This window comes from Scomber scombrus, chromosome 17 (assembly GCF_963691925.1).
Source record: "Scomber scombrus chromosome 17, fScoSco1.1, whole genome shotgun sequence".
NCBI lineage: Eukaryota > Metazoa > Chordata > Actinopteri > Scombriformes > Scombridae > Scomber > Scomber scombrus.
This window is the reverse complement of record NC_084986.1, coordinates 10,399,025-10,411,815: the sequence shown is the minus strand read 5'-3', so window position 1 is coordinate 10,411,815 and position 12,791 is coordinate 10,399,025. Positions and strand designations below refer to the sequence as shown.

The 12,791-nt window shown below is 39.3% G+C and overlaps 1 protein-coding gene across 2 annotated transcripts in view; it reads right to left on the bottom strand.

Moving 5' to 3' along the window:
• plcb1l (phospholipase C beta 1-like) overlaps positions 1 to 12,791 on the bottom strand; it is a 107,432-nt gene that overhangs the window by 14,383 nt on the left and 80,258 nt on the right. The window contains exons 14-28 of one of the 2 annotated variants that reach the window (XR_009927302.1): positions 11,684 to 11,855; positions 10,148 to 10,234; positions 9,625 to 9,695; positions 8,598 to 8,694; positions 8,354 to 8,438; positions 7,884 to 8,008; positions 7,563 to 7,717; positions 7,300 to 7,464; positions 6,648 to 6,747; positions 6,368 to 6,472; positions 6,157 to 6,272; positions 3,562 to 3,700; positions 3,247 to 3,300; positions 2,864 to 3,073; positions 802 to 970 (exon numbers count right to left, since the gene is read on the bottom strand). Coding sequence is in view for 1 of the 2 variants with exons in the window: in XM_062437242.1 (XP_062293226.1) it covers positions 802 to 970; positions 2,854 to 3,073; positions 3,247 to 3,300; positions 3,562 to 3,700; positions 6,157 to 6,272; positions 6,368 to 6,472; positions 6,648 to 6,747; positions 7,300 to 7,464; positions 7,563 to 7,717; positions 7,884 to 8,008; positions 8,354 to 8,438; positions 8,598 to 8,694; positions 9,625 to 9,695; positions 10,148 to 10,234; positions 11,684 to 11,855 (1,860 nt within the window). In the remaining variant the exon portion in view is untranslated. Of the gene's footprint in view, positions 1 to 801; positions 971 to 2,853; positions 3,074 to 3,246; positions 3,301 to 3,561; positions 3,701 to 6,156; positions 6,273 to 6,367; positions 6,473 to 6,647; positions 6,748 to 7,299; positions 7,465 to 7,562; positions 7,718 to 7,883; positions 8,009 to 8,353; positions 8,439 to 8,597; positions 8,695 to 9,624; positions 9,696 to 10,147; positions 10,235 to 11,683; positions 11,856 to 12,791 lie in introns of both variants that reach the window. The other variant, XM_062437242.1, reaches the window with a different exon arrangement.

Below are 12,791 nucleotides of genomic sequence, written 5' to 3'. Positions count from 1 at the left end.
AGGGCAGGCTCCTGCATGTGTGTGGTACTGTATACGTGTGCATGTTTATCACAATAAAACACACAGAATGTACAGTACTTGATTATATGATGTACGGATATAATTCTTTATGTACTGTTTCTAACTTAGCAGGCCGGTATTATTAACTCTGGGAAGGTGCACATATGACGATAAACAAATTTTAATCAATCTGCTGCAAGAACTTCACGAGGGCACACAAGTTGAGTAGAGACAAGTGTGAAATGAGCTTAAAGTGTGGCGGCCACAAATAGGCAGCTAATAGATGTACAGAGATGACAGGAAATCAGACTCTTTCAGTATGTGCAGCATGTACTAAACAATTGGTCAAATCAAGCCAATTTTTATTTGTATAGCCCGTTATCACAAAGCACTCATTTCCTTCAGTCTGTACAGCATACAACATCCTCTGTCCTTAGAGCCAATGATTATACAATACTCTGTGGAACTTCTGAAAACAGCAGATTTAGCCAGCACAGATATGAGAAAAATCTTAATGTCCACTTTCACAGATTTGCCAATTATTAGGCCATTTCACTGCAGATAGTATAAATGTTTTTAGTAATTTGGAGCTATGCATGTACATGCAAACGGCATTTCCAAGGGATTTGTCCATACTGTATGAGGACATCAGGGATCAGATGTTGAAAGGAAAAGTGTTTATATGGTGCAGTGAATTGATGCAGCTTTGCTATAATCTGATGAGTTAACTATTCCCTTAACCATGAGCCAACCCAGCTTCTGTCACATCTTCATATTTGTATTTCAGGTGTTTGTGAGTACCTGCTTGATGTGTTCTCGTTTCTGGTACTTTTCACTGTAGTACTGCTCCTGGCGAAGTGTGAGGAGCTGTTGCTGCTGCTGTTCCTTCAGTTCTGCCAGCTTCTGGCTGCACTCTTGTTCCAGCTCACACAGCTCCTGATCCAGGGTTGACAGAGAGTGCTCGGACCGGCTGCACACACACACACACACACACACACACACATAGAAACACACAACCACAAATTAAAATGTCTGCCTCAATTTCAGAGTAGAGTGGTCCTTACTAATTCTATCGATGTTGTAAATGAATGAATGAGATGCATCTTATAACATAAACCTGCTATGCTTTATAATTATCTAGTTGTGTAATATAGTTGTCCGGTTGTTTATTTATATCACCAGTTTGGACACACCTTCCCATTAAGTTGGATGAGAAACTGTGTCCAAACTTTGACTGGTACTGTATATGTTCAAGTTAAAGACCATTATTGGTCCCTGAGAGGCAACTGGTTCTGCCACAGTAGCAATAAAAAAACACTAATACAAGGCGAGACACACAAGATAAAATCCAGGAGAATATTAGTGAAGAAAAAGAGGAGAAACAGGCATTGTCGGAGCTGATGCCGCCTAGAGTTGAGCAGTGAAATGGAAGAGGGCATGAAGGAGAATTTATATTTGTTAGTTCTGACTGATGTTTGTCTGAGGGAGGAACTCAGAGTGCGGGGGCTGGCTACTGTCAGATATGATGGATTTTGCTTTCAGGTAGACTTTTCTGCTTAGTGCCAATAATTTTGCTACTGCCTTTCATCACTCTTGTTCATTTTTCTGTTTGAAGATGAGTGAGAAGCATACCAGCAAATGAAAGAATGAGTGAAAATTGATTCAATAAAAGATTTACAAAACAATGTCATCAGCGACCACACCTGGAACTTCCTCTGACACAAAAGATGCTGTGGGCTTTTTTTATTCAGCATTTTTGTATTTCTATCAAACATCATCTTAAATACTTGTAAGACTCAACAATCTCAAAATCTTGTCATCTTGTATATATAACATATATGTTTATTCATGTGTATATTCATATTGCTTAGCTTACGTATGTTTACAGTTACACCTAGTTATTACATCTGTTTATATTGCTGTTTATTGCTTGTTGTCTATGTGAGCCAGGTAACGCAGTTTCATTCTGCTGTGCACCTCTACAGTGTTTGGTTTCTTGAACCTTAATCAATAGAGGATTTGTAACACTCATATTCAAAAAAGTGTCTTCATGACCACATGACCTTTGGTCATCAAAATAACATTTTTATATATTTGCAGAGAACCTTCTCAGGGAGTGATACCAAGTAAACCAAGTCATTTCAAACATTAGCAGAGACACTTGTCTCACAGTAGTTTGGCTGAAATGTGTTATCTGACTTCCCTTCTGAGTTTCAAACTGGCTGACTGGACTGTAATCGTTGCTGCGTGCTCAATTCTGTTTCTTCAGTGCATGATGCACTACTGAGGGCCCTGAATGAGTCCCCGAGGCTTGAAGCTGGCCTTATCCACTCATTCTTATTCTACACACAGCTCAGCCTTTTGTCTTTCCTAGGAGGACGTGTGTGCCTCTAAGTGTTTGTGTTGTTGTTGCAACTCAATCTGCTTCAGTAGATTTTGATGCATGTTTTCAGATGAGTCATGTTAATGTATTTCTGCAGATTAAATAAATAAATAAATGAAGAGAGACAACTAAGCAAGGAGGTAAGAAAAAATCATACATGTTTTATATAGAATGCTATATATATTACAAAGATATATTATATATATATATATATATATATTAGAAAGAATTGTAGCATTGTAATTATGAGTGACCGTTCCCTCTTTCACAGTAAATAGTGAAAATGTTTACTGCTAACTGTAGCTATGCTAGAAATCTATCAATGTGACAATGTTTCTACATTTTGCATGAGTCAGTTGCAGTATAAAAAAACCCAAAAAACATCTTATCTGTCTGGATGCAACAAAGACTTCAAATGAAAAAGGTAAAGCACATAAAAATTTAAACAGGAGAAGAGGAGGGCAACCTACCTTTTCTTACCATCTCGTTTGTGGCTCTTCTGCAGGGTGGAACGCCGGCGCTGATGTTGACTCTGTAGCTCAGAAACACGAGCTGTGTGCTCCTTGATCAGCTCGCTGGTCTTGCGGTGGTGTTTCCGAACCAGCTCCTTCATCTCCTTGTACTGCTTCCTCTGCTCTCGAACAAAGCCCTTCTGTTGCTTCAACTCCTCCACTGTCTGAGCCTCCAATTCTGTAGACAAAATGGTTTTCTTGAGAAGCATGTACACGACCACCAAAACCAGTGTGTTTGAGTGTCTGAAGGTCAGATAAATACTGAAATAATTTATGTTTAAGTAAGGATACAAATCAGTAATCAATAACTAGATCAAATAGTAAGTTCTCAAGGTTGGATCATAACCTTACCAGTGAGGACACTCTGAATGATGTCCTCAGTCTTCACTGAAGGTTTCAGAGAGCCTGCAAAACAAGTTCCCAGGTTGAGTTGCAAGTTAGTTTTACTGTGTATTTTGGAACTTAACTGAAATTGTTCTGATTTGTGTTTTTACAAGGATTTTTTTGATATAAAAAATAACAAGGTTCAGCCAGATCTGCATGAGCAGATGAGGAAGAATCACAACTAATAATATTATGATACAGGTAAGAACTGTTATCATTAATACAGCCTTAGATGCAGATAAAAATAGCTGCTGTACATGTAGTGGTGGGATTATACAATACCTGCAGACTGAGGCTGGTGGCCAACCATCGAAGGTGGTTTAGGGGCGATGATGGGTGTGTGGCTCAGTCCGTTCTCTGCGGGCAATGCTACCCTCTGGTCCACTTTAGATTCTGAGGGGGCATCGCTTCCTGCTTCCACCTGTTCAGCACAAAGATTCAACATTTGGATTAATTCCACTTACCAATCAAAACAACTGAACACAGCGCTGATTCTGAAAATTATATGTTATTATACAAGCTTCTCACACATGAACTACAATAAATGCCTAAATATACCTGGTCAGTGTTGCTGGTAGTGATACAAAGTAATAGTACACAAACAAACACACACACACACACTCAGACACTACATCATTTGCCACATGCAGACGCACACACTCTTATATGAAAAAAATTGCCATTGCAGTATTTCTTTTTCGTCTTCTTAGTTTAGACTTAAATTAAATATTTCCTTTTTCATTGTCACAGAGCCTGAAAGCCAGTTACAGTGGTGATGTCTACTTTCAGAAATCTCTTGCTGTACCTGTGTCTTCAAGTGTAATTTGTAGACATAGCTTTGGTAACCCACTCTCAGCATGGCTTCCTGCGCCGAGGCTCAACAAATCCTAATTTCCCCTAGGCTCTGCTGAATCTTTGTTGTTACCTTTGAAAGGTTAATTTAAAAAAAAAAAAAAAAAAAAACTGTTCTGATCATGCTGAACTCATCTACTCTTTTCTTTCCCTGCTCTCTCTACACTCATCTCCTTACACTGCGCTCTGCCTTCCCATGCTCTTCCACTTTTGCTGACTGTTGCCATGGTCACAACATGAAGCAGCTCTCCGTCGGCCACCCTCGTGGGTAATCATATCAGCTGGTAAATCAGATAAAAGGAGCCCCTCGGGAACAACCCTTCTTTCCAGCCCCCTCCTCTTATAACCCAAGATAACCCTGTGTCCTGCCTTGCCTTTCGCCCTGAATGTATCCTTATTTCAATCTTAGAAATTGTTGCTCACATCTCTTCTCAGACATCACTCCTTGTTGCATTTCACCAACAGTAATCCATAACCTTGTACTCTCTGTCACATACTTTTTAAATGACTAAACCCATTAACAAAGATCGCCGATTACTTTACCCTCAATGACCAACTTACAAGTACACACAATCCATAAAATCCATTCTCCTGTTATTGTTGTAATGTTGATAGACCATTAGTGTGGGATACTTGCACATGCAATCTGTCCTTGTATGTAAAACATTCTCTAGCGATGACGTTAAAATGTTCTGAGCTGCTTGGCATTTAGGTAATGTTCAATCTAAAGCAAGCATTAAAGTTAACAGGTCACTGACAATTATTTTAAATTCATATGCTTGGCATATTCCCAGTGTATAGAAAATTACATCAGTCCAGTTAGTCAGCAGTAGTAGTTTTTAATTTCTTAGAGCCTGGATCAGGGTTTGACTTAGGATTTCTGTTAAGATTTTTTTTGTTTATTTATTCAAACCTTTATTTAAATTTGAAGAACCACTGAGGTTGCCCTTACTTACAATGGTATGGAGTTACAAGTTAAAGTTAAATACTTAAAATAAAAAACATAACAAAACAAAATGAAATGAAAATGATTTAAAACAGTAACAGCACGAAGCAGGGAGGTTAGTGATCAAGGTTTTAAACTGTTCATAGGTTGGTAGGCTATTGATCTTTAGTGTGTGTTGAAGATCATTCCAGGAGTTTGGGGCACTAAAGGAAAAGGCTGACTTTTCTGGATTCAGACCAAGCTCATGGGACCTCAATAAAGTTACTGGATTTCTATTTGTTGTCACTAAACAGTAGAGTGCCACCACAGCCTTGCAATTACAGAAGGACACTTTCAACATTGCCAGATAAGTCGAGTCACACACCATAGAAGAGGCTGCATTGCAATATCCAGAAATATCAGTTATCAGCTTTTGTATTATTTCAGTCGAACAACTAATGTGAACGGCTTTGTTTTAATAATCAATGGTGGGATAAGCAGTGTTATTTTTGAAGAAGAAGAATAAAAATAATAGACTTTATTGTCATTGTACATGTACAAACGTGTCACTTCCTGCAAGTGTACACCTTAAAGCCTGGAGGTGGATGCCTGGAAGAGGCTTGATGAAACACAGCCACGATACTGTGTTGCAGCTGTGGTTGCAGTACAGTTTATCACAGAGGGACCGGGAATGGAAAATGGCCAAAACAAAGCCTGATGATAATATCTGCGGGGATCTGTGCAAGCTGTGGCACATAATCTATCTTCTCTCTACAAAAATGCAGGTAGATGTCTGTGAGTTTTAAATTACTTTGTAATCAGTAAAAAATCCTCATGTTGATTCCATTAAATTGCACCTTAATATGATTTTGTTGAATAAAGAGAACTCTCCCTGCATTTTCTAATTCTAGCCACCATATGTTTAAATGTTCTAAACCAGTAAGTGAGAGCTGCCAGCTGGCTGAGGGACCTCTCATATCAATCAGAAGCTGATCAGTGGCAGCGGGCATAAAGCTTTCCACTCATGAAAATAAACAATTATGAGAACACACACAGATGTACAGATGTGGGATGACCTGTACACACAAACATACACACACCTCTTTGTCACCCTCCTCCTCTCCCCCCTCCTCCAAAGTGAGAGCAGCCAACTGATTGGCTCTCTGCTCCATCAGGTTGACATAGCGGATGGGATTGGACAAGGCTTCGATGACATCTGGGGATCAAGAAGAAGAAGAAAACAGAGAAGCTGAGCTGAGCATGAAACTCAACTTGTTTCAGTTTGTGTTTCAATATGTTCATCAGACTCACCTGCAAATGTGTCAGGGACATAATCCTTTACTTCTACATACACAAACAGAGCTGGCATCGTCAGGGCCTGGTTCTTCTCATTCCTTAGATTGATGTAATGATAGCCTGCAGGGTGGAAGTCAGATTAAGGGTCTATCAGTTGTCAGAAATGATCATCAAATAATACAATTGTTTTGGTGCTGTCTCTGACCTCTTTTCTTTTATCTAGTGTCTTTAAATGCTAACATAGCCTCATTATTTTGGAATGATGGTGGGTAAAGAGAGAAGTGCTAAAACAAACCTGGGCGGATGGCTGACACTGGAATAATACGGTGGCCGATAAACTTTCCTCCTTCTTCAAACACTGCTATCCTTAATGACGCCAATGTGGGCAGAACAACCTGAGGAAAATGTATAAAAAGTACTATATTATACGCATTTTATATTCCATGTAGTTTTAAAACTTTTTACACTTAATGTTGACCACATATGCATGGCCATTAATATGAGCATAGCCATTAGCATATACTGTACTTCTTGAACTACAAATGAGGATAAACTTCTAAAATTCTTTCAATTCAACATGCAACTGTCTCTATCTCATTAAGTAGATGCAGTGTTTTCCTTCAGGGATGAATTTAAACTCTTTAAAGATTTTTTATGTGTTTATATGTAAGCTGATTGTATTTAAAAGAGTTATGCTAATACTACTATATGTATGAACATTGTAAAATATATTTTAATATATTGCACTGCTACAATATCTTCAATATATATCAATCTGTGAATGCTTACACATCTTCAGCACCTATATCAGTTTATGCCATTTCATTTTCTGCCTTAATACATTTGTTTTACACTTCAGAAAAAGAAAAAAAACAAACTCAATCCGAAACTCAGTTGAAAAGGTGTTTAGTTTGTCATCACATGTATGCACAACACCACTATCTGACCTTCTTGAAGACAATGGCCTCCTCTTCCCAGACGGGGTTGATGGCATTGCCCTGAGATGTCTTGGTCTTGAAAGCTTTCCTCTTGGTGTCCACCGGTAAGCCAAACATATCGATCTCCACATATGTGCCTACTTTCTTATCAGACAGGAACTGGCCTGAGATGATCTGGAGGGAAGGAACAGGGGAGAAAGAAAAAAATATATGATAAAACAAAAAGAGAGCTGTGAAAATAGATAACCAGACAATCTAAAATAAACACACACCTTCACAGACAGAGTGTTGGCTACTATCCCATCCACTGTGCTCTCAGTGAAAGGATCAAAGTGTTTGTCTGGCCGCCTCATGAACTCAGGTTTCAGTCTATAGCCACATTTTCCATTGTACTCATACATGCCCAAGTTCAGCTGCATTGACAAATCTGTGGAGAAAAAACAGAATTACAATAGTTAATATATGAGGGTCAATAACACAAATAAACATCAGAAAACTTAATTTGGTGTTCATTTATTAAGAGGATCAATTAATATTTTTTTTCTCCAACAAAATGTTAACGCTCAGAAATGCCTGTCACTATCCTCCCTCACCGATGGTCTGGAAGTTGAGAGCCACCAGCTGACAACCAGCGTTCCAGAAAAGCTGAGGGTTATAGTTGGATGAATCCACTCTGGTGCCTTTAGGGTAGATCCTGCTCAGCTGCAACTTGTTGTACCTGAACACACTGGTTAAGGCCAATTTCTGCATGGCCTGCATTAGAAAATACAACTGTTGCTGTTACTACTACTACCACTATTTATTCAACTCCTACTTGTATTACAACTTAAAACTAAAATAACTTACTTCAAATGGCACACAGTTATATGTATATAATTATATTCCCATTGTAACTTTTATGTAAGAAGATGAAAAAGTCATAAGGGATACAATGACACATACTCACAGCTACTACAACCCCCCCCCCCCCCCCCCCCCCCCCAAAACATCAACAGAAATTAGATTTTTATTTAGCTTTATTAAGTAGCACAAACCACTGCTTCAGTAATACTGAGAAGGATACTCCACAAACTCTACAGGAGATTTAGTCAGTTGCTCCAAAGCTTTTGTCTCTACAAAGGACGACATCTGGAAGCTGCGATTGATCTCTGTAGACAGAAATGGTGATATGCTGATCAGACTGAACAGACAAGGTATAAAGTTACCCCTTCTATAAAAACATTTGTTCTTATCTCTACTATGAAGCTGATGTTCATTTTGTGAGCAGATGTCGCATCTATAAATAAATGTTCATTGTTTGTATGTACTTTTGGAACCCTCGAAGCTGTTGAACTTGACTGGCTGGATGTAGGTGACCAGGTTGGACATTTCCTCTGTAGCAGATGCCTCACTGCCTGCTGTACCCTGTACATGAAAACACACCAAATGCATCAGTCAGAGAAGTTCTGTGTTGTGAAAAGTAAGGAAGAATATGGGTTTCTCAGAGACAGATGAAGACAATGATTGCAACACATTCAAAGATATACATTGAAGAACTCTCTGGGCTTTGGAGACACATCAGTGGGAATAAAATGCATAATCAAACATGTACACTAGAGGGCAGCCTCAGCATATGACATGAAAACAGTACACTAAACAGTAAGGACCAAATACACAAATAATGGATTGTGCCTAATAAGAGCACCTTCAGTTCTGCAGCATTTGCAACCATAATCTGCACCGTTTTAAGGTCCTTTGGAAAAGATTTTGTTGAAATGATAAGTGCATCTCCAAACTGAGAAAGAGGCTGTGCGCACTGACATACGCGGCAAAGCAGTGGTAACTTTATTAACACTGGACTGGTCAGGATCTGATGATAATTAATATTCTGTGTTCTGCTACAGATCCACACAGCTCAGCTGTTGTAAACATATTCCAGATGTATATGCTGAGATTGTTTGAAATAAAGCAGCCCCTGTATGAATGAACCCTGAGCTCCAACAGTGCTCTCAGGACATTTTTATTTTTAAGTAGCTGAAAGTCTGAGATAAGGCTGCCCCCAAACATGTCTGACTAAAGATTTCACCTTGGATATAGTTCAATATTATTCAACCCTCACAGGCTTGAAGATTTACATTCATGCAAATGGTACCAGCATACCATGATGCTATTTGCTTGGCAACACAGTTTGTGGTACGTTTAACGCTTTGTGAGTTTTTTGTGAATTACATGCTATGTTTTTGTGTTATTTGAACAGGTTTAGCAGCTGTGCAAATCTTTTGTGGATTTGGCCCTATATGTTTATGATTACTGGTATTTGTAGTGAATGCTGAGTGTCACTTGTAGGAAACCAACCTCGTCCATTGAACCCTTTTTACAGTCGTCATCATCATCATCATCATCGTCGCTCTCTGCCTCCACCTCACCTAAGATCACAGTCACAGATTTGGTCAGACATGAATAAACTAAATGAAGGTAAACAATCAAAAGCTACATTTGTTTAAATGTAATGGATGTTTTGACAAACTAAAAGACATACAAAAAGCTGATATCTTTTAAACACGTCTTTTATCTAGGATCAGTTACCTCCATTACATTAGCAACACAAATAAGGTTTACACTGACAGCTGCCACATCAAATAGCGCATGGAGTGAGGAAATTAATTTTAATATTGTTTTGGTCGAGCCGGCCCAGCCTGTGTGCACCCGCATAATGAGAGATCTACTAAAGATTTACCACTGAGTCTGTGGTCACACTGAGGAAATTAATTTTAACACAGTAATGGTTGAACTGACCAATAGCCTCTGTGCCAGCCTAATGAGAGCTCTACTAAAGATATCCCACTGAAGCTGAGGCCATGTTCTATGTTTGACTCACCAATAGACTTCCTGCCCTGCGGCCTCAGGCTGAGCTCAGCACCCTCAGCAGGCTGCGAGGAATCTGCCATCTCCTCTTTGGTTGAACCTGTGCAGAGAAAACAAACTCATTAACAACATACCAGCAAACTACTACCCTCACTTTTTTAAATGCTGCTTGTCCATTCCACTGTTACAGTTTCATTTCAAGTTTCATTTACTCATTAAAAACCCTCTATACACTGGCATCTTAAGTGTAGCTGCCCATGTCTAGTGTTGATGGACTCATCTAGGTTGTCTTCAATGCATGCTTTGTGAGCAGCAACAAGATTCAGTCCATCATTTCTTGCACCAAGTTTTGGCTGTCAGGGCATATAGAGTCTGTCCTACACTTCTGATTGGTGGAATTTGTTGAGCTTGTAGGCAGCCTGACAGGCTTCTCTGCAGACTTCAAAAACTACTCGCCCTCCCCTGCATGTTTATTGGGGGAAAAATAGTGAAATGTATATTTATATTTACAGATGAGAATGTAGTTATGCTCTTATTGAAAGATGTCAAAGCTAAGGAAGGAAACAACAGCCATCCTGATTGTTGTGTTTAGAGATGTTTTTTTGTCTGTTTGAAGAACTTCTAATGTCATAGTGTCCATCTCCTCTTCTGAAACCCAACCTATGCCCTTGCACTGACTGTCTCATAATGTTTCAGTACAGTCTAACCATCTCAAATTCCTTGTACACCACAATAAAAGTGATTTCTGACAATTATAAAATGGTCAAATGCTTGTGCTGCTTATTTTCTTACACCAGGGGGCAGTGTGTCTTAGTGTATGAGTGAAGCTTGCAGCTCGGAAAACAAGGTGAATGAAATGTGATTGATCATGTATCATTTACAGCTGTATGACAAACTGTATGTACAAACATGAGCAAAAATTGGGAAATGTGAAGTACAAAAAAAGGAAACACTGATACATGGATGTACAAACACACACACACACACACACACACACACACACACACACACACACACACACACACACACACACACACACACACACACACACATATATGAAGCACATGTATAAAGTTGAGCGTCCTCCAATGGATATATGAATGATAAAGGAAACAAAAACCATAGAGCAGCTGTGAAAATACAAAACTCCATAAACTGAGATATATAAAGTTTCACCAGACAGTTATAGTATAATCTACACACAGTAATATGCACACACTCCCACACAATGAAGACCACGACTGGCCAGTGTTTAAGACACCCCAGTGACTAGCAGGGTATATGCCTGACAGCGAGTATATGCAACAGCCAATAATATCCTCAGCTGATGGAGAGGGCCATGAAAATGATGAATGATAAACAATAGCAGTGTTTCGCTCCACTGAATCAGTTTCTGGACGGCACAGAGGTGTTGGTCCATTGTGTGTAGATGGACCCAGACAGGCTAAATTTTACATCATAACTCAGTGGCCCCAGTGTTACTTGATGGCTCTGTTTGTGGGATGCGAGTGTGTGTGTGTGTGCTTTGGTGTTGATGGGCGTGTTTTACCTGCACTCGGAGAGGAGGGCTCACACACACTGGAAGAATCACTGTAGGTGTTAGAAACCTGCTCGGACAGTTTCTTCTTGCTTCCGTGTGTCTTGTGATGTTTCTTCTTGTTCTTCACCAAGATCTTCCCCATCAGTTCCATTGGGCTGGGCAGCGGCACACCAGACTCCAGCTGGAAGCGTTGTAGAAAATAAAAGGAGCAGAGAGGTAATGTAAATCATAGAAAGGTCACATAAATTAAGAAAGAGACAAGAACAGAAGTTCTGCACGATGATGTAATACTCTAAGGTTATAGGATCTTGTGGAGGATGGACTAATATAGGAGGTTTCTTCAAAACTCAGTTCTGAAATGTTGGTATGTGGCTGGAGATTTCTCTTTTACGTTGATATTTTACCAAAGTTTTGAGAGAAATTAGTTAGGCTAATCATAAGGACAAAATTGCAAAAAAAAATGTTCCATACATTTTTTGTAATGTAGGGAATCACTTAACATTCATGGCAGCTTTAGGAAAAAATCCTGTTCTGTTAAAAATTCACGACAGAATATTGCTGAATAGAGTTTGTTAGTGACCGGCAGGATCTGCACTGAGCATTACAAAGTCTGTTGATGTAACAGCTCAAAAGTTTACACTTTCAACACTAAATTCAGCTTCCTGGAGGAAAACTGAGTGTTAAACACAAACACACACCCTCTCAAGGGAGCTGGCTAGAAGTAGGCAGATCTCTGATTTATTTATGGGGTACACTGCTTTTGGATCACAGTGTTTAGGGATATTAATAATGCATTATTGAGAAAGTCGGCACTGATGTTGAATACACACACGCGCGTGCGCAACCACAGTGTTTACAACTACAGCTATAAACATAACCAAACTTGAAATGTTTCCTACTTTCACTTCTTTCAGGAGCAAGGAAACAGTGGTTTTAAAACTGAACTTAAGCCAAGCTGTTCCATACAGTAACCTCCTTTCCCAGCTCCCACACACATTCATCTGCACCTTCCTACTGTTGTTGTTGGGAAGTGATAAAAAAAAAAGATTTGACGTCCTGTTTGCCTTGGCCCCACTCAAACATTTCCACTTAAATGGAACCAGTTTAATGCTGAATG